General features: G+C 42.0%; 1 protein-coding gene across 1 annotated transcript in view; it reads left to right on the top strand.

Moving 5' to 3' along the window:
• ZNF622 (zinc finger protein 622) overlaps window positions 1-10,749 on the top strand; it is a 33,391-nt gene extending 22,642 nt beyond the window's left edge. Inside the window, exons 5-7 of the mRNA XM_068236721.1 lie at window positions 1,484-1,599; window positions 5,082-5,225; window positions 9,170-10,749. Of these exons, the coding sequence (XP_068092822.1) occupies window positions 1,484-1,599; window positions 5,082-5,225; window positions 9,170-9,297 (388 nt within the window). The 3' untranslated portion in view covers window positions 9,298-10,749. The remainder of the gene's footprint in view (window positions 1-1,483; window positions 1,600-5,081; window positions 5,226-9,169) is intronic.
• Window positions 10,750-22,433: the final 11,684 nt, after the last annotated feature.

The raw sequence follows: 22,433 nt of genomic DNA on the forward strand, positions 1-22,433 counted from the left end.
CTGGTCTGAGTGTATTAAGTGATAAAGATGCTAATACTGCATTCAAAACTTGCAAAACTTTTTCTGCTGTTATGGTTTGGAGTTATGACATATTTTAGGAGCACTGACCCTAGTGCCAAACAGTGCCAAAGAGTTGAATGCTGGGAGTTCTTTTTATCTATAATATATTCCTCCTCTTCCATTTATTTCCCTGCCTTGCTGCTAATCAGATACTCCCCCTGATTACTTGTGTTTACAAGCAAGGCTGAGGTGACTCGGCGATTGGAGGATAAGACAGTGCAGTTCCTAGTATACACTTCAGTGGGAGTGTCTGAAGACTCTGGGAGGAGGGCAGCTAATGAATACACAATGAGCAAGAGAAGGGAGGGGAGAAGACAAGAGTCAGGGAGGATATGATGTCAGCATTAGCTTTGCAAAATGGCCACTGCCTAGAATAGGATTTTCTGCTTTTCCTTTGTAAAATTCACAGGATTCATTACATGGATAGCACAATACATCTGTTATGCAAGTAGAAGTAGTATTTATCTACTTATATGTGTTTTTTACTTCTAGGTTAGCATGGGTGTCGCTTGTTCTTTAAAGCAGACCTGAGCCCTGCAATATGTTGCTATATGTAGGGTAGCCACAATTTAATAGAACAGGCACTCGAAGGGCTTTGCAACTGTAAGGGCTGGTGCACACCGGAGCGGTTCTGGAGCGTTTTTTAAACGTGAATGGGATGGTGCACACCAGAGCGGTTTGTTTTTTCCACAAACGCAAACCCGGAGCTGCAGCATTTTTTTTAGATTTTTGAGGTGTTTCTGCCTCAATGTTAAAGTATGGGAAAGTGGAAAACTGCTCTGAAAAACGCTAGATCAGAGCGGTTTTCCAGGCGTTTTTGTTACAGTAGCTGTTTAGTTGTTTAGTAACTGCTTTACTGTAACCATATTTGTAATCTGCTACACAAAAACGCTCCAAAAAATGCTAGGTGTGTTTAGAAAACGTCTCTAAACATGCCTTGAGTTGCTCTGAAATCTGCTTCAAAAACCTCTAGCGTTTTGCATATCTGCTAGAGGTTTTTGGTGTGCACTGGGCCTTAGAAAGTAGATTTATTTCTTCTGATGAAACCAGTATTGACGTGTTAGCCTCAGTACTAAAAGTGATGTCTGAAAGAAACTGAGCAATCCTTTTGACATGTAGCACCATCCTTCCACCTGTGAAAATTGGTGGGGTGGTTTTTCTGCAGTAACCCTAAAAAGATGTCCATCTTCTGAATACTTGCAGAAATGGTTGAAACCATTGACTGTTGCCTGAGTAGAGGAAAAAAATAAATTCAAGCAAGTTTTAGCATGTTGTCAACATATCAAATGTGAAGAGATTTCATGGGGTCCCAATAATTTCTGAATGCACTGGATTTTTTATAATGGCTATTTTGCAACATGCCATTTGTCACTTACCATAGTTTGAAACTGTCATGTGATTAGCGCAAAGTTCCTTTTTACAGGACCAGCTATCCAGATCACAAAGAAGGTGAAGATGTGGAAATGGAGGACAAAGATCTGCCAGATGATAAGAATATAGAGTATGATGAGGACACAATGGAGCTAGTACTACCTTCAGGTATACAAACCATCGCAATACGTGTCAGAAATTGCTAATCTGTAGTCCATTTGTCTTGTTTTAACACATAACTGTACAAAAGGGACCAATCACTCACTGTTACAATGTATTCTTTACATTTAAAACACAAATCTTGGTGGGCAGGTTAGGATACCTCCGTTTGAGAGAATGTCATAAATGGGATTTATAACTGATTGTAGACAGTCAGTGAGAGATGCTGATCACCATGCAACCACTAATGGAGATGCAAAAAGGCAGAGAACATGAAGATAGTATGAGTAATAATGTGTACTAATAAATCTATGAAATGCTAATGGCATATTCACCTTTTAGTGCTGCTGCACACTAATTAGCAGGGATGTGGGCAGCACATTGATGTTGCTGAGTCGGGTGTACAAAGCTGTGTGCATGGCTCTGCACTGCTTCCTGAGTGAAGGATCACTTACAGAGGACTATGTGACACTGCTAAGGCCCATATACATCTTACTTATCTAGTGGGCGTTCAAGTGTCCATCTGACATCTGCATAATGGGTTTTCGATGATCATGGGAAACTATGCCACACTGTTCTTCTATCCTGCTGTAGCTCAGGAATCAGGCAAAAATTGCACAAGAAAAATTTCTGCAGCTGCCACAATTTCATAGCAGCTGGTCCCATGGGTGACAACTGACCACATCAACTCTCTTGAAAGGGCTTCATGATTGGCTGTGCCAGCCTCTGGCCTTAGATCACATGACTAGCCTCTGAGTGTCTCAGGACCAATCGGTTTCCGGAGCTACTGTTTATGAAGTACCGTATTACAAAAATTAATGTTGTATTCGGAGCGCTGGCACTAGTGAAGAACTTTGTTACGGTCTATGAGCATTTGGTTGAGTATGTATGTACACACTCTCACACACACTCAGACTCACACACTCGCACTCCTTAAAGGACAACTGTAACGAGGGATACGGAGGCTGCCATATTTGTTTTCTATTTACATAATACCAGTTGCCTGGCTGTCATGCTATTCCTCTGCCTCTAATACTTTTAGCCTTAGCCCCTGAACAAGCATGTAGCAGATCAGTTGTTTCTGACATTGTCAGATCTGACAAGATTAGCTGCAAGCTCGTTTCTGTTGTTATTCAGACACTAATGCAGCTAAATAGATCAGCAGGACTGCCAGGCAACTGGTATTGTTTAAAATGAAATAAACATGGCAGCCGCCATATCCTCACTTCAGTTGTCCTTTAACCACTTCCTGACCACGCTGATTGAAATCTACGCCCTGTTTGGCACCTGTAATCTCTGTCAGGGTGTATATTTCAATCATCCCCGCCGCATACTACCGCCGATTATGCAGCGCTCTTGCCTCTGCACTGCACTGTTAACTTGGTTGTTATTTTGTAGCTGATCTTTGTATATACAGCATGGTGTGTAATAGAAAACGCCGGTAGTAGTATGGAGAGAGAGACGATATGAATATGGAAGCCATTATGTTGCCGTGACATTTACTGTGCAGTGGTCAGTTCTAAGCCAAGCAAAGGGAATAGGCTGACTAAGCAGGTTTGCAAAAGCTCCATCTATTGATTTAAAATTAAAGGGAGGAAATAATGCAGAGTTAATTTTAGCAAAGATCTAGCATTAGGTATTGATTCCAGGTTGAATAAAACTTGCGTATGGGGGAAACAAATAAAACACAACGTGAGAGCCATGATAAATTATAACAAAATACGGAGTGGATGAGTTCATAGACTGGCTATAAAATATTGTCAGCTAGATTAATATTTTCCTTGTGCACTAGATTAGCTGTTTGGCAGATATTTTCTGATGGCGTATATATTTACCAGATGTCAGAACAGGTGGTGATATTCCAGCTTATGTAGGAGCCATACCGCTTCTCTTGTATAGCAGCAGTAAATGAAGCCTTTCAGCACACACTGACCCTGGCTGGTGAATGTAATTTCAAGTTTATTGATTTCTATGAGATATTGCACAGAGCTTAAAGTAAATATCCTGCGCGGTCAATACTAGTCAGTTCCGTCATGGGCTGTGTATGTGTGTGTTTTGTGACTTGTTACAGTAACAATATGCGCTGTGACTGATGCTTCACAATTGTATTGTTTTTACTGTCTTTAGATGCAAGCTATTGATTCTTATATAACCACTATACTCAGAATGTGCGTTTATATCTGTGTTCTTGTATTAAGTGCCAGACCTGTACATAAAAGTGGACACTAGGCCTGATGCATTAGAGAACGTTAAATTATAAAGGCTTGCAGAAGGTGTCATTTAAAGTATGTTTGTTACAATGCTACAGAGTGTGATGTCCTCTTCAGTTTCTAATGCTTTTAAAAAATGATCCTCAGCTTTGACTTTAAACATAAAATGCCTTTGTACCTTCTTTACTAGGGATGATCGGAAAGAGCAAATTCCATTCCGCTGGAAATCGTGGATTAGGATTTTTCTCTTGGATATATCACAATGGTACATGCTAGGCTGGCTTCAGCATGTAGCATTGTAGTGTGTTGTGTTGGTGGTATAATGGTTAGGATAGCAGCCTACTGAGCACTAGACCTGGGTTCGATTCCCAGCCAATGTGAGTTTGCTTTTGACATGCTACAAATCCTTAAGCAAGCTCATTTTTTCATAGCGATGGAATTTAACGCTGATGGAATCCAGCCACAAACATGAACCAATTTTATTGGAATTCCACGTGAAAGACCAATACAAAGTGGTGTGCACGTGAGAAGTGGTACAAAAAATCATACATGATTCCAAACATTTTTTTTTACAAATAAATAACTACAAAGTTGGGTGTGCGTAATTATACCAGAGCAATACAGAGCTGGATGTTGGTTCTGTGATTTGTGCACTAAAAGCCACAAGATATGACAACAATTTCTTGAATTTCTACCTGGAAAAATGGAGTTACTTTCATAAAAAAAAAATTCAAAATCTGAAAATCTTTGGCATGCACACAGGCTGGTAAGCCAATGGATGGATTGCTGTAGTGTATGAGACTCTTGCCATGTAAGAATACAGTGAGGATTACTGAAAAAATTGTACTTTGTGCGGTTACAGCCTCATGCACTCACAGTAATCTTGTCTTTTAAAGGGAACCTAAACTAAGGATATAGTTTTTTCCTTTTTAAAATAATACCAGTTGCCCGACTCTCCTGCTGATCCTGTGTCTCTAATACTTTTTAGCCACAGCCCCTCAACAAGCATGCAGGTCAGGTGCTCAGACTGAAGTTAGACTGGATTAGCTGCATGCTTGTTTCAGGTGTGATTCAGCCACTACTGCAGCCAGAGATCAGCAGGACTGACAAGCAACTGGTATTGTTTAAAAGGAAACATCCATGTCCCTTTCAGTTTAGTTTCCCTTTAATAATTCACTATCTCACTTCCTGAATAAGTTATTTTTATGGTCTTTATGTATTTAAATGCAGTGTTTTACTCTAATTTACATTTTTATTTTTTTTTTCAAATGTGACTTACAGGTGCTAGAATTGGTCATCGCTCGCTAATGAAATACTACAAACAAAAATTTGGACTGTCCAGAGCTGTGGTTGTATCTAAAAACCAAAAGGCAGTAGGCCGGGTATTGCAGCAGTACAAGGCCCTGGGCTGGACCGGGGGGACTGGTAAGTTAGACTGCGATGGCAAAATGCTGGTTTTATTTTGTTACCTAAACTAGACATTTTGAGACCTTGAAATATTAAAGAAATATGCTAAATTTTCTCTACATTTTAGAAAAAACAAAACTGACAAATCATAAGTGTTGACTCCCCCAGCAACCACTATAGGGCTTTGCAGTTCATTGTACTTCACATTGTCCATTATTAAAGATGTAACGGGTATGCTGATTTATGAAAACCTGTGCAAGAACTAGATTAGAACTGGAACCACTGGCAAGAGCAACCAATCAGGCTTCAGCTGTTAAATTAAAACTTGATTATGCAGTGTATGGTTAAACAACCTTGTGAAGCTGATGATCAATTATTAGGCGATATAGTGAAAGGTTATAGTATATGAGCCTTATGCAAGGTATTCGCTATTAGATTAGTTGTAAACCAGGTGAGCAATTAACATAGTCTAGATAGGATTTGAGCAGAAACCTTTCTTAATATTTGCCTAATATCCTTTCTAATGCTGCAGCTGCTAGCTTTGCACTACTTGGTTGAGCACAAAGCTATGCAAAGGTCGCGCACATGCTGGATGTTTATCCTTACAGTTTCTCATCTAATATACTAGATATGCAGTGTATTCCTGCCTTTATCGAGTGCCCGTTTCCAGTATCGCAAATTTGCATGCGTTTGCCGCATGCAAATTCGCATAGCCAATACAAGTGGATGGGACTGTTTCCACTTGTCAGGATTTTTTAGCGTTTTCGTCCGCATGAAAAATCAGCATGGCAGAGCCATCAGAATTTGCATACTACTATGCGGGTGTATGCGAATTTTCATGCGAATTTACATGGAATTAACGGAACAGCACACAGGCACTGCCATGGTTAAATTCGCATACAGCGTCATTCATGCGAATACGCATGAAAATTCATACACCCGCATGCGAAATTTGCATTCGCATGCAAATTTTTACCCCGGCGATTTGCACCGCAGAAGTGGAAACGGGCCCTAACCCTTTCCAATCCCATATCCCCCCCAGAACAAACTTTTACACTGCTGTGCGGAGTGGAGGTGGGTGATCTGAGACTGCTGCAGTGGACGGAGGTGGGGTCTCTACCACGGATGCAATCCAACCTCCATCTCATGTGCTCTAGGACCACACCACATTGCATGGCCGCCAGTGTAATTGCATGGTGCCATTTACAGTGTGAGGCACAGCGTGGGGCTGGTGGTGATCAAAGAGCCAGACTTAAGGGGCCCATACACTCAGCCGATTAGCAATCGATCAATCGCAAATCGATTGCCCAACCGATCGATTTGCGGCTGATTTTTATTGATTTCAATCGATCTGACATGCTGGAAAATCTAGGTCAATCTGATGAGATTGCTTATCAATTTGCATTGCACCTAATGGAAATCTGATGGCAAAAAAATGCCATCAGATCGATTTTCAATAGATTTCATGCCGAAATCTATTGGAATTCTGTTCCTAGTAAAAAAATGTTCCTAAACACATAAGATAGATCAGAAAATCTATCTGATGGTCGATCTGCTGCTAATCTAATGAGTGTATGGCCACCTTTAGTCCGACACTTTTGGTCTGAAGGGGCTGACGCCATGCCGGACTAGATCCAGCAAGGTTGCCTCTAGCAGCAGCCATTATGCTTCTTGTCGGACTGTGTCCAACATTGGAGCTGAAATAGAAACACCCAGTGTCAGACCAACAGACCAAGTCTAAAGGTGGCCATACACTTACAGATTTGCAGCAGATTCGACCATCAGATTTCTGGCAGATGCCTGTCAAGTCGAATATGACAGGAATCTATCTGATGTGTGCCACACACTTGGAACAGATTTCCAATAGATTTCAGTATGAAATCTATTGGAAATGGATCTAAATCCATTATTGGACCATGAGATCCAATCCAACTCTATGCTGCCAGCAGCAGATCGACCTAGATCTTCCATCCTGTCAGATAGATCAATTCCATCAAAATTGGCCGCAAATTGATCAAATGGGGAATTTGATGGAATCGATTTCTGATCGATTCTACAGAATTGATTGATTGACTGCTGAAATCGACCAGTGTATGGGCCCCTTTACATTGGATTGGAAAAGGCCAAAAAATGTGCTGTAGACTTACTGCAGCCTTATTTATTAGTCTTCTATTTAGCTTTTTATTTTATTTTTTATTTGGGGAAAAAAAAAAAAAAAAAAAAAGCGTAAACTCTACCACTTAGCCCAGTTTTTTTTTCCTTTGTTTTTGTTAATGATTCACACAAGAACTGATCCTTTTATTTTATTCAATCACCTGCTTACCCAAGACTTTATCTTATGTGCTGCCTAAATGTATTCCCATGTTCATGCCTGATTATTTGTCATGTAGTCTAGTGTTTCTCAACATTATGAGTACTGGCTGCCTTATAAATGTCCAATGTCTACTGGCCACCTTACAAAATGTCCTGGTGTCTAATGGCCCCCCTCCCCTATACCGTTATCTGGTGTCTAGTGGTCCTCCCTCCCATACACAGATCCCTGGTGTCTAGTGGCCCCCACCCACCCCTATACATTTCCCTAGTGATTAGTGCTTTCCCCCTCCTTCCCCCATATGGCTTCCCTGCCGTTCTAGGGCTTCACCTCCAATATAGCTTCCCTGGTGGTCTAAAGTGGGCCAAACTTAATGCGAAGTGGGGTAACCCCTTGAGGGCCAAATGTAATGGCTCTGAGGGCCAGATTTGGCCCACGGGCCGGAGTTTGACATGTATGTCTTAAAGAAAGACAGGTTTTGCCAAGTACAGTACTCTCTGCTGTAGGCCTGAACGATTTTAGGAAAAGGTTGAATTGCACGATTTCTGTCAGAAATTGCGATTTTTGATTCGATTCATGATTTTCAAATTCAACAGTGCCCCCAGGCCCCCCACTTCAGCTTTGCAGAATGATCACCACACAGTCGGCCACACCACAGCAGTCATCACCATTATCACGCTGACACACAGTGAAACACAAAACTCGACTGACAGGAATGTGGGCGGAGTCTGCTGGCCATGTTACATAGTTTGATTGACACACGTGCGGGTGGAGTCTGCCGCCCGCCCAGAAAATGATGTTAAAGCACTGGGAGGAGGGAGTTGCCAAGTGAGCCTGCTGCTCATCATACCACTTAACAAAAAGTGACACAAATCCACCAATACAAATAAGTGATTGTCAGCAGCAGACTCAGCCTGCCACCTGCCCAGCTTATGATTGATGTGGAGGCGCAGGGAATATTGAGCCGCCGGGATGGAGTGTGAGAGCCTGCGGGCCGGGGTGGGCAGAGTCTGCCTCTCGTAGCACTCGGTGATTGACAGCCATATGGGCGGAGTCTGCCGCCCGCCCAGCTAATGTTGGGAGGAGTGTGAGAGCCTGCGGGCGGAGCCTGACGCCCGCTCGCTGATTGGCTACACAGTGGGCGGAAGTTGTGGGAGAGAGTGTCCCGCCTTCACTCGGAGAAGTGTACTCAATGAGCCACCGCAAACTGCCGCTGCTCAGAGCGGCAGAGGGGACCGCTGGACTGGCTGCAGAGGGGGGTGAATATCGTTGCCATGGCGATCCCAGAATCTGCATTTCTGGGATTGCGATTTCGATCCAAAAACGATATATCGTTCAGGCCTACTCTGCTGTGGTGGACAGCATCTCAAGTACCTCTCCATTATTGTGCTCCAAATGCTTTTCAAACATTCCTTTATGCTTTAAATTAACTAAAATACATATTCAAGTTTCTTTAGGTATGGTCTTTTATTCTCTAAACTCAAAACGGTAATGGATTGACTGTGATGTCGTCAAATTACCACGACCCTACATAAGTACCGCCTGGGGCATTTGTACCACGTGCTGAGAACTCAGGATATACAGGGTATTTTAGGTTCAGTAAACAGTCGCTTAATAATTGTATATAACTGTTCTCCCTTTCTTTGCACAGGTGGTGCTATACAACATGGCCGTGATATGCAGTATATACAAAAGATGAAGTCCAAGTGGATGCTAAAGACTGGAATGAGCAATAACGCTACAAAACAGATGCATTTTCGGGCCCAAGTCAGATTTTAAAATCTTCATTCATTTTCTTGAATGGAGAATGTGGTTTCTATTTGGTAAATCGCATTGCTGCTGTAGCAGTTTATTGTCATCTGATGCTGGGCTGACCATCCTATATATGGATCAGTGCCTTGTTGTGGTGCTTAGTACGGTTCTTGAACAACCAGAATGCTTGTATCGCAGTCCAGCTAAATATTTTCAAAACAAAACTACATGCACAAATAAAAAAATAAACTTGCATATTCTGAACCAAAACACAGAATTTGTCAGAAAAAAATATTCTGTCCAGTCCATATATCTGTATCCCTAACTTGTATGTCTGTTGTCTTCAGCCAGTAGCTCATTCCTTGATTATCAGGATCTGCTGTCAGTTTTTGATGTATTACCCCCCCCCCCCCCCTCACTGAAAGGCAAGATCCACCAGCTGTGGAACACCACACTCCTCCATATGACACACCTGGGCAGCTGTCATCTTAATCGGTCACATTTGGTAATGTGACTTTCCTTTCCCTGGCCATACAATGCAGTGCAGCACTAACAATTGTTCACGGACTTCATCAGCCACTTGGATATAGTACAGAAGTGATTGCATATGTTTATTATTTTGTACGTCTATTTCTGCTTTTAAGTATATGTGCACAATAACAAGATTAGAAATATTTGAATTAGGCAGAGATTACGCATTAAAATAGCTGGATATAATTTTTTTGCAGAAATCCTAAAGTTTGAGGCCTGTACCAAAGTTCAGGGCTTGTTGATTTGCAATTCCTACTCCAGTCAGTAGTGACTGCTTTTAGGAGGTCGGTTCTGAATGAACAGTCTTTCCTTTCTTCCAACAGTAGCTGGAGACAAAAGCCCTGACCCACAGCTATTGAAAAAAAGGTTGGTACAGGTCTCACGCTGGAAATCTTGGAAGCCAGTAATAAAGTTTGATCTTTTAATCTTGTTATTTTGGTGTTTATAGTTTGGATTAATTCAGACAAAATTTGCGAATGATTTAGAAAGTGCCAAAACAGTTAAGTGTACTTAAAGGAAATCTAAACTTGTTTCAGGGAAAAAAAAAACCTTTGGAAGCTGGTAAGATGTTTGAGCAGCTGAACAGAAAGTGCTGTCTACATGTTAGCTACACATGCTCAAATGGGTGTGCCAGACTGAAGTGAGGGACATTTTTAATAAGATTACATGACAAAATGGCTTGTGTGATCTGTTACGTTTGCCAACGAAAGTTTAGCCTTTTTGTAAAATGAAGATATACAATGATGTAACTTTACATAGATATACATGGTGTGGCCAAGAAAGTAAAACAAATTGAAGATATGCTGTCTGATTTAAGTGAAACTTTTATTTTAGTGAAAAGAGTTGAGTCTTGCTGAAATCTCTTCAGCAACTCATCCTTGCAAAGAATGTCATTTGAATGGATGCTTCAAAAATGGAATGTCATTGTAATAAAAATTGCCAAATGACTGTTGTGTGTTTTCATTGTGAATCGTTTAACTAGGGTTTATGGTCAGAGCAAGTGACAGTGTACTTGTTTTATTATAAAGAAAGGATTGAACGTTGGAGTGTTAAAGGTTTCAACGTAACATCCTAAAAAAGATACGCTACATAACCTGGCACACAAACACAGAAAACCACTGTGTAATTATACGGACTTTAAGCACAATAAAGGAAACATAGACTTTGGACGTTGCTTATATCGCTGTCACGATCTACCGGTAGATCGCGACCGCCTGATTGGTAGATTGCGGCCTCGTGGTCGCCTCCCATTGAATTTTGTTAGCGCGGCCAATCGGGGATAGAGAGGTGCGGCTGAGAGGCCAGGGGCAGCTCTGCCATGACGCAGTGTCATGGCTGGGGGCGGCACCTGAAGCAAAACTTCCGCCTCCACTCAAGCTGCCCGCCGGAGCCTCCCTCAGGCGCCGAATGACATATCTGCCCTCCAGGCAGCCGTGGTTGAGGGGGTAAAGCCAGGATGTCGCCGCTTGAGGGAGGTAAGCGTGCCCACCCTATACTAAAGGCACAGCTTACTTCTACTGAGCCACATATACCCAGCAATCCTATACTGAGCCACATATACCCAGCAATCCTATGCTGAGCCACATATACCCAGCAATCCTATGCTGAGCCACATATACCCAGCCAACCTATACTGAGCCACATGTACCCAGCAATCCTATACTGAGGCACATATACCCAGCAATCCAATACTGAGCCACATATACCCAGCAATTTTATTACTGAGCCACATATACCCAGCAATCCTATACTGAGCCACATATACCCAGCAATCCTATACTGAGCCACATATACCCAGCAATCCTATGCTGAGCCACATATACCCAGCAATCCTATGCTGAGCCACATATATCCAGCAATCCTATGCTGAGCCACATATATCCAGCAATCCTATACTTAGCCACATATACCCAGCAATCCTATGCTGAGGCACATATACCCAGCAATCCTATGCTGAGCCACATATATCCAGCAATCCTATGCTGAGCCACATATATCCAGCAATCCTATGCTGAGCCACATATATCCAGCAATCCTATACTTAGCCACATATACCCAGCAATCCTATGCTGAGGCACATATACCCAGCAATCCTATGCTGAGCCACATATATCCAGCAATCCTATGCTGAGCCACATATATCCAGCAATCCTATGCTGAGCCACATATATCCAGCAATCCCATGCTGAGCCACATATACCCAGTAATCCTGTACTTAGCCACATATACCCAGCAATCCTATGGTGAGCCACATATACCCAGCAATCCTATACTGAGCCACATATACCCAGCCAACCTATACTGAGCCACATATACCCAGCAATCCTATACTGAGCCACATATACCCAGCCATCCTATACTGAGGCACATATACCCAGCCAACCTATACTAAACCACCTATACCCAGCAATCCTATACTGAGCCACATATACCCAGCAATCCTATGCTGAGCCACATATACCCAGCCAACCTATACTGAGCCACATATACCCAGAAATCCTATACTGAGGCACATATACCTAGCAATCCTATGCTGAGCCACATATACCCAGCCAACCTATACTGAGCCACATATACCCAGCAATCCTATACTGAGGCACATATACCCAGCAATCCTATACTGAGCCACATATACCCAGCAATCCTATGCTGAGCCACATATACCCAGCCAACCTATACTGAGCCACATATACCCAGCAATCCTATACTGAGGCACATATACCCAGCCAACCTATACTGAGCCACATATACCCAGCAATCCTATTACTGAGCCACATATACCCAGCAATCCTATACTGAGCCACATATACCCAGCCATCCTATACTGAGGCACATATACCCAGCCATCCTATACTGAGGCACATATACCCAGCCATCCTATACTGAGCCACATATACCCAGCCAACCTATACTGAGCCACATATACCCAGCCATCCTATACTGAGGCACATATACCCAGCCATCCTATACTGAGGCACATATACCCAGCCATCCTATACTGAGGCACATATACCCAGCCATCCTATACTGAGGCACATATACCCAGCCATCCTATACTGAGCCACATATACCCAGCCATCCTATGCTGAGCCACATATACCCAGCAATCCTATGCTGAGCCACATATACCCAGCAATCCTATTACTGAGCCACATATACCCAGCAATCCTATACTGAGCCACATATACCCAGCAATCCTATACTGAGCCACATATACCCAGCCATCCTATACTGAGGCACATATACCCAGCCATCCTATACTGAGGCACATATACCCAGCCATCCTATACTGAGCCACATATACCCAGCCATCCTATACTGAGGCACATATACCCAGCCATCCTATACTGAGGCACATATACCCAGCCATCCTATACTGAGGCACATATACCCAGCCATCCTATACTGAGGCACATATACCCAGCCATCCTATACTGAGGCACATATACCCAGCCATCCTATACTGAGGCACATATACCCAGCCATCCTATACTGAGGCACATATACCCAGCAATCGTATGCTGAGGCACATATACCCAGTCAACCTATACTGAGCCACATATACCCAGTAATCCTATACTGAGCCACATATACCCAGCCAACCTATACTGAACCACATATACCCAGCTAACCTATACTGAAGTCACATATACCTAACTACCTTTTGGGGGGGGGAGGACGTGCATTTAAAATGTCGGTAGATTTCGTGGCCTTTCCTGTGAATTTTAAAGTAGCTTGTGAACTGAAAAAGTGTGGGCACCCCTGATATAGATTGTCTAGTAGGGATGGTAAATGAGATGCAAATTGTATGCAGTCTAAAAATAAACCAATCAAATCCAATCACTGCAGTATTTCATTTGTCTGTTTTCAAGCTGCATACACTTGCTAAGGGCTGGGGCACACCAACCGGCTTTTTGTGCGTTCTTGCAGCCGCTTGCGGCTGCGGATATGCTAGGGTAATGTATTTCAATGGGGGTGTGCACACCACAGCGTGAGGCGTTTTGAAGAAACCAATCCTCCCGGGGGTGAGGCATTTTTTGGATTGCGGAGGCGTTTCTTCCTCAATGTTAAGTATAGGAAAAACGCAAACCGCTCTGAAAATTGGCAGATCAGAGCGGTTTGCCAGGCGGTTTTGTTACAGAGGCTGTTCAGTAACAGCTTTACTGTAACAATATATGAAATATTCTACACTGAAATCCGCAGCAGAAATCAGCAAAACGCCTCATAAAAAAAGTTTAAAAATCTGCTAGCATGTTGCGGATCGGCTAGCGGGTTTTGGTGTGCACCGGGCCTTTGAAATGGCATAAACATTTGCATCAACTCAGAAATCTTGGCATCTCATTGACCCTGTGTAGAAAGTATACCTACACACTATTATTGCCTAAGGCAGGTGGATAGTAAGCTACTGTTCCTGTTCAATCCCAAATATGAATATTTATCCATCCTCCACAATGGTTTGTATTGTTTTATAGTTTTTTTTAATATATTTATTGTACTGGACAAGCTGTTCATAGATGTGAAAGACGTGGTCAGCTACTGTACTGAACAATGATTTTACTTAGAGGAATTTTAACCAAGGATTGAACTTTATGCCAATCTGTATCTGATACCCTCTTTCTCACAAGAAATCTTTACTTTTTCTCAAGTAGATGTTTAGGGGGATCTGTATGGCTGATGTTGTGGTAAAAACCCTCCCACAGTGTGATGTCATGACCAAGGTTCTGACACCTTGCTGTGTGTGAACCATTGTTGCATTGTGGGAAATAAAGGCTTTTTACAACTGCCAAGCAAGCAGTATCTCCCTCTGCATAGAACTCTCAGTAAGGCCTGGAGCACACTAGAGCACTTTTTTGAGCGATTTTAGAGTTTTAATCGCCGGTGCTTTTAAAATGTTTTGCTAATGAAAGTGTATGGAGGTGAGCCCACTAGAGCGATTGTGATTTTTAAAATTGCAATTGCAGGACGTAGCATTTTGTGAGCACTTTTGCTTTAATGCAAAGTATAGGAGCACAGACAAACGGGTCAATTCATAAAAGACTGCAGTAAAAAAAAAATCTGGTCGGGAAAATTCTGCATTCAGTATTTTAGACTTGTATGTGCTAATTCATAAACATTTTCACAGCTGCGATAGAAATGCGGAGATTTACCGAACTAAACTGTCGGTAACATGAGAAAAGTAGCTGGCTGAGTTGTTACATTTGCTGTTCTCCGTGCAGAGACCGCATTAGAATAAAAGAGGCATCCCAACTTCAATTTAGATGTGCATGTTTTGTTATACTGCCTTTGCTTGCTCTGAATCTATTAGTCTTTCTAAACAATCTATTTAATTGCCATAGCATAGAAGAACTTCAACAAACTTTACACGTGGCAGGCTTTCTGATGTGATATGCACATCTTAAAAGCATGACCCAAGGGGTTAAACACACAACCTAAGGTATTCCTTGGAAGCCTTGTTTGTTCCGCTCTCGCTGCTGCTGCCTGGGGGAGACTGCTCACTGCTTCTACTTGTGAGTCTCCATTAACTTACTCTAATCACCTCTTCAAAGCAGGCGGTATTCTTCGTGCCATTAACACCTGCTCTAATCTTTATGAATTTACATTTACTGACGTGTTGAGGTAATTACTGCACAAGGCGGTAATTTACCTCACTGCTCAGGAATTTCAGCGTTTCATGCAGTAACCGCTTTTATGAATTGACATTTTGCTAAGTGTTTGGTAAAGTCAGCTGTTTTCTGCATTACCGAATGCGGTAATGCTTTATGAAGCGACCCCTTTATGCGCATGAATTGTAAATGTTAGGGATTTGCATGTGATTCCTAAGTGCTGGAACTACCCAGAAGCACAGTGCATTTGAACCTACCAATCAAATTGAGAATTGCTAATTGCAAGTGCTATGAAATCGCTGACACTCTTTACAAATCGCTACCACAATCACCTGCAAAGCGCTTACACAAAATGCTAGTGATAGTGTTTTGCGATTTGTAGTGTGTCCCAGCCCTCACGAACATTCCGTACAGATCATCTGTCAGAACTTGAGATGTCAGCACTGGTGATACATTTTAGAATGTAAATTGGTGAGAGGAGAGATTTTACAATGGACAAACAGTGACTAAATAATTTAAAATATTCATTTATAAACAAGTATTTTTATTCATTGTTGTGACTACAGTTCTTTAAGCTTTGCCATATAAATATATGGGCACTATTTAAAGCAACTGCTAGCTTAGTTTCAGTATGCCTTGTGATATTTGATACTTTAATGCCCCTGCTAACAGGAGACAAGCTTTTTAGGACAATGCTAAGCCCTGATATATGTATGCAGGAATCCTGCTTTTATTAATCACTCGTACCTCTTACCTCCGTAAGGGTCCATTTTCACTAGAAGCGGTGTGATGCAAATATCAGACCACACCTGAATGGAACCAATGCAATTCAATAAAGCAATTTCGGATAGAAAGTGCATCCATCACCTATATAATTCAATGGAGCAATGTCCATTGCTTGCAAGTTATGCGATGTGACCCGGGAACAGAATCGGATGTATGCTGCAGATTCTCGTAGCACACATCCGATTCCCGTACACAACAACTAACTTCTGAATATAGTGCCAGTAAGGAACATAACACCACTCCACGGGGAGAGTACAGTACTATAATGAAAGCCCCGACACCGACAGGTTAGTTATTATAAAGGGAGACCATTTTAAAAAAAATAGTTTTATTACAGGGTATTTATATAGTATAGACAGTGCTTTATATAGTTTATAGTAATGTTGTTTACTGTCCCTCAGAGGAGCTCACAATTAAATCCCTTCCAAAGTCTAATGTTCCTATCATTGACTAAAGTCCATTTTGGGGTAACCAGTTAAAGGAAGCTGACATACAGTACTTTTTTCCTTTTAAACAATGCAAAATGTCAGGCTTTCCTGCTGATAATGTGCCTCTGATACTTTTAGCCATACACCCTGATCAAGTATGTAGATTAGATGTATCTGACTGGAGTAGTTGCATGCTTTTTTCAGGTATATTGCAGGCGCGCCTGCGCCATAGCCGACATCCTTGTTGGCTGTACTTTCGGGGAGACCACGCTGGATCCCTGAGGTTTGGGAGGATAAGGAAAGCCTCATGGGGTTCGGATAAATTTTGGAGCTATCTCACCAAATCACTTGGGAAAATCAATTGATGTATGGCCAGCTTCATAGAGGAGAGAGGGTTAGTTTTGGGGGGAAAAAGTTTTCCGATGTCTAAAGCTACAAAGACTAGAGAAAAATGTTTATGATACTGAGGCAAGGGACAAACTGCATGTAACATTGAGTTTATGGTTTGCTGTAATATGTTTTATAAAACTGAGAAAACTATAATACCCCCCCCCCCCCAAAAAAAAAAAATCCTGACTTCACAAATCCATTCGGGTGGTCTTACCGCAAACATGTAAAAAAAGGCATTTGGAAAAAAGTGCGCAGGGTTTGCCGGTAGTAAAATCTCACTAAAATTAGGGGCATTCTACTGCTAAATATCCATAGTAGACTATTGCTATTATGTACCAATATTTTACTGTTGCTAAACCTCACCCTGGTGGTTCCTTACCCTAAAATCCCCCTAGTGGTGCCTAAACCCCCCTCCCTCTCTAGTGGTGCCTAAACCTAACCCCCCCTCCTTTGCCGCAGAGCCGCAATATGCAGCTATGAAGGTACATCTGTGCCTCCGGAGGCATCCAATTACCAGCAAGAGGGGACATTCTTCCCGCACAAGTTTGCAGAAAAAAATGGCTTGCAGATACCTATAGTGCGGCATTGCATACCGGGCAAACTTACCTTCATAGCTGCATATTGCGGCTTTGTGGAAGCAGCAAACAGTACAATTAGGCGCCCGTTAACAGCAGCCGCAATGTGCCCAAATTTCCCCCCTATTGCCACTAAATGCGGCTTCTATCAATGGTGCCTATAGAGGCGCTGTTTTATTCCGTAAGGGCTCCTGCGACATTTTTACTTGCTTTGGGTTTTATCCACCAAATCCTTCCAGATGGCAATTTTCCATTAAGTGGAATTATGATTTGAAATAGATATTTTCTCCAAAACCTAAACATATGTCTTATTTCTGGGTGCATTAAAGAAAACAGAAGTACCTACAGCAGTCAGCAGTGATTCCTAATACCGAATAACCCTGAAGCAATCATTCAGACACCTGGAGATAGTCAGCGGAAGATCCTGCTACTTTGCTGAAAGGGAGAACCTTTTCAATCAACAGATTTATGGATCAATGAAAAAAGTAGAAATGTCAAAGCCTCCAACATTAATCAGCATGCGTTGGCAGCCATTGACAAGGACAAGTAGGCTGCTGCGCTGTATGTAATGAAAATAGCTCTTCAATAGTATGGAGACAGATGTTTCATAGCTGAGATAAATTGCCAATTAGATGGAAAGAGATGCAAAGTATTGCTGTCAATATTTTATAATGTGCTGGCAAAGAGGAAAGTGGGATGTTTACAGCAGTACAAAAAGGTCAGAATGATCATACTGAGGATTCTGCAGTAATCCAAGAGATTGCTTTGCTCTCATTCTTGAGGTGGAAACATTTCATGCTTTTTACATTGTTTGGCTATTCATCATTCACTTTAATGATCTTAATAGATACACAGAACTCATTTAGGAAATGTGTTTGTTTGTTTTCTTACGGTTTCCATTGCAACGCAGTGAGGTTGCTTGAGGTTGTCTCTGGACCATTTATCACCCTGACTCAAGCTCAGATTGCCTTCTGCTTAGCTAATAATTTTTCTTTCGAGTAATATCTCTTTGAAATTGTTATACCTTTCAATAGGTGAATGTCTGATTCCGGCAAAGGTTATCACTAGTTTGCCCTTTGGCTAGTGTTGTAAATCCAAATAGCCTTTTGACTTATTTTGGACAGTACGCAACCATCGCCTACAAACAAGTGAAGATTGCTCCATACACATACAGCACAGTATTGCACCAGTCATACTTTATCTGTATTATTAATAGGACAATCTTGCTCCCATAGTTGCTGTGGTTTGGCATACCAGAGTGCAGAGGTTAGTAGTGATCTTGCAGGTTAGCAGTGTTCCTTTCATGCCTACTGTTTAAAGGGCACCTGAAGTGAGAGGGATGTGGAGGCTGCCATATTGCCTTTTAAACAATACCAGTACAATACAAGTTTGAAAATATGTCACAGTAAACGATGATATACCTTCACTATAAACAGTAATCTGCTGGGTGCACACTGCTAATTACAGGTAATCAAAAAACATGGCAAGCAGTGAACATACTCCCTGTCAAACATGGTGACTGAATATGCCCTCATTGCTTATACATTATGCCAACAAAGGCACAATACATTACCATACCATATGTTGACATCAAGCGCATCTCCCCTGTTCTTTACAGCTATGGGCCATGTGATGTTTTCAGGAATGCTTTTAAAACTGGCCAACCTACCTATGTAAGTCAAGCCACAGAGACGTCATTACATTTGAAGTAGGCATACTTTTTTCACAGTGGAAGTGGTAGAAACAGTTGATGTGAGACTTGCAGAGATTAAAGAGGAACTCCAGTGAAAATAATGTAATAAAAAGTGCTTCATTTTTTTTTACAATAATTATGTATAAATTATTTAGTCAGTGTTTGCCCATTGTAAGATCTTTTTATAATCAATAGTTTTTATTGAGCTGTTAAGTCAAACAATACAACACAGTACAACAGTACCAACACAGTCTTATAGATCTATAAGTGAGTTACATGTTGGGTAATCACATACAACAAGGCATGTCAGTCTTCTGACATGCTGTACCATCAAACTTTAAAAGGGGATAAGAAGGTAGCTCAATAATGGAGAATACAGTGCCAAGAATAATATTACAAAACATAACCAAAGACAGTTTAAGCTCTGTTAACTAATATCACTACTGCTAGAAAATAGGAGCAACCGCTATGAATAAGTAGAAAAGCTGCACCAGGACGTGTCCTTCACCCGACACGAGCGGCAGCGTTTTAGATTGGTCTATCTAGTCAGGGGAGTAAGGGGGGGGGGGGGGGGTGCACCAGGAATCCATATTGCACTTTATTTTGAGTTAATAAGAAGATTAGGTTTTCCAATTTTCCTGTGTCTTCTCTTTCTGGTGCAATCCTTCCTGAGGTATTGGAGAGCTATCTTGAGGACAGGGGATATGTCTTCCCACGGGATCTGCAGGTGATCAGTTGGTCTCCCAGGGGAGGAACGTTTGATGAATAAGGGCCCGTTTCCACTAGTGCGGTGCGGAATCGCCGCATATCACCGCTGACAAAATTGCATGCGGATGCGATTCCGCATGCGTTTTTTGCCGCGATTTCGCATAGGCAGGGTATATGCGATTTTAACCATGTCACTGCCTGTGTCAATTTACATTACTTTCAATGCGAAATCGCGGCAAAAAACGCATGCAAAAAACTCATGCGATTTCCCTATTAAATACATTGCCTGCGATTCGCCTGCATTCCACACGCAGGCGAATTCTGCAGGGTCTACCGTGCAGAAAAATCCTGCACATAAAAACGCAAATGAAAACTGACAAGTGGAAACAGTCCCATCCACTTGTATTGCCTATGCGAGTTCGCATGCGTTGTCTGCATGCGAATTCGCGCTAGTGGAAACGTGCCCTGAGACTTCCATGTTTAAGTTATGGTCCACCAGGTTACGGAGTTGGGCTAATGATGGGATTTGGTTGTTACCCCAATTGGAGAGTATTAGCTGACGGGCCGCACAAATAATGTGGGTGATTTTTGTTCTATGTGCAGCCGGGAAAGTTTCCACTTTAATTAGCAACAACTCTAATAAAGGGTTTGGGGGGGGGGGGGGTGACCTGGGATGTAATTAGAGATATTATTTTGAAGATTTGGGACCAGAATGGTGTGATGCAGGGGCAATCCCACAGTGTGTGGACTAAGGAACCTTGTTGGTTACATGATCTCCAGCATAGGGGAGAGTCCTGGGATGAGAATTTGGACAATGTTGTTGTGGTCAGATACCAATTAAACAATATTTTTTTGTGGTTTCTAGATGTGTGATGCATTTAGAGTTATGTTTTAGATCTGATAAGACTTTCCTAAGACAGTCTTGTGTTATTGGATCTTGTGGGTCTAAGTCCCACCTCTTTAATGGTTGTTGGAGAAGGTTTCCTGTGGAGGATATTAAGAATTTGTTGTAAATGGAAATCTGTCCCTTAGGCTTTATGGGCTGGTTGTGTGGAGAGATTAATTCTCATATTTTCTTGGGAAGAGGCTTGAAATTAATTGGGGATGATGTATGCAGGTGTGCTATTTGTAGGTATGTATATACCTCTCTGTCGTCAAGCTTGTATTTCCACTTTAGAAAGGAGAAGGTGATTAGTGAGGAATCAGAGAGCAGGTCATTAAGTAACAGAATGGATTGTAAAATCTTTTAAATCCATGACTTACAATTATTTTATAATATGGTGACATTTTCACTGCTAACAGGTGATGTAGCTTCTGCTTGCTTTTGTGGCAGTTGGAAACCGCTGTAAACAGCTATTTCCCACAATGCAACAAGGTTCACAGACAGGAAACTGCCAGGAGTACCATGGTTCTCAGAGTTTCTTGTGGGAGGGGTTTCACCACAATAGCAGCCATACAGAGCCCCCTAATGGTCTGTTTGTGAAAAGGAATAGATTTCTCATGTAAAAGGGGGTATCTGCTACTGAGTGGGATGAAGTTCAATTCTTGGTCACGGTTTCTCTTTAAAGAGGCACCGCAACCACATATAGTAGAATGCACAGGATACCCAATTGTACGTTTTATTAGCCTGGTTTCAGCACCATAAACGCATTCTATATCTATGTATTGCTGTAAATTGGTATGCAACTTCGCCCTCCCAGGTATGTTTAGTTATGTAGCCTTCTGCCCCAGAACATTCTGGGAGACTGGTGTTGTTTCTGCTCATTTTAGAACACACAGCAAACATTCTGCAGTTATGCTCCTTGCCAGCAGTAGAGATGTTGCCACCTGTAATACAAAAAGTAAATCAGGGAGAGGAAATCTTTTATAATAGGCATATATTGAATAAAACAATTATAAATCAAAAATGTAAAATATAAGCTATTAAGTCATATTTAGTCAGAGCTGACTTGAGAGGCTGAAACTGTTAGACAATTTGATGATTGGCGGGTGGGGTGTTATGCACTGTATGATGTATAAATTTCTCACTATTTCTACCCTTGAAGAAGCCCTATGTTAATGGGCAAAACATGTTTGGTTGAGGTGGTAGCATGTTTATGTTGAAGTGTACCAGAGACAAAATAAAAAAAAGTTTTATACATATCTGGGGCTTCCTCCAGCCCCATACACACGGATCACTCCAACGCCGCCGTCCACCGCTGCCTGCAGCTCTGTTATCGGATCCCGCTAGTTCTGCGAGTTGCCGGAGTCTGCGCAAGAGGAAGTGCGCTCTCTACGAATCTCTCTGGAGAGATACCAGACTGGCTGAGACTGGCACAACTAAGGGGATCCGATACCGGAGCTGCAGGCAGCGGAGGACAGCGACCTGGTAAAGAAAAACTGGGTAGCGAGCAGGGAAGCTGGCTAGCATCACTGTTTAAATCCTTTTTATGGAATATAAAAATATATA

This window comes from Hyperolius riggenbachi, chromosome 5 (genome assembly GCF_040937935.1).
Source record: "Hyperolius riggenbachi isolate aHypRig1 chromosome 5, aHypRig1.pri, whole genome shotgun sequence".
Classification (NCBI taxonomy): domain Eukaryota; kingdom Metazoa; phylum Chordata; class Amphibia; order Anura; family Hyperoliidae; genus Hyperolius; species Hyperolius riggenbachi.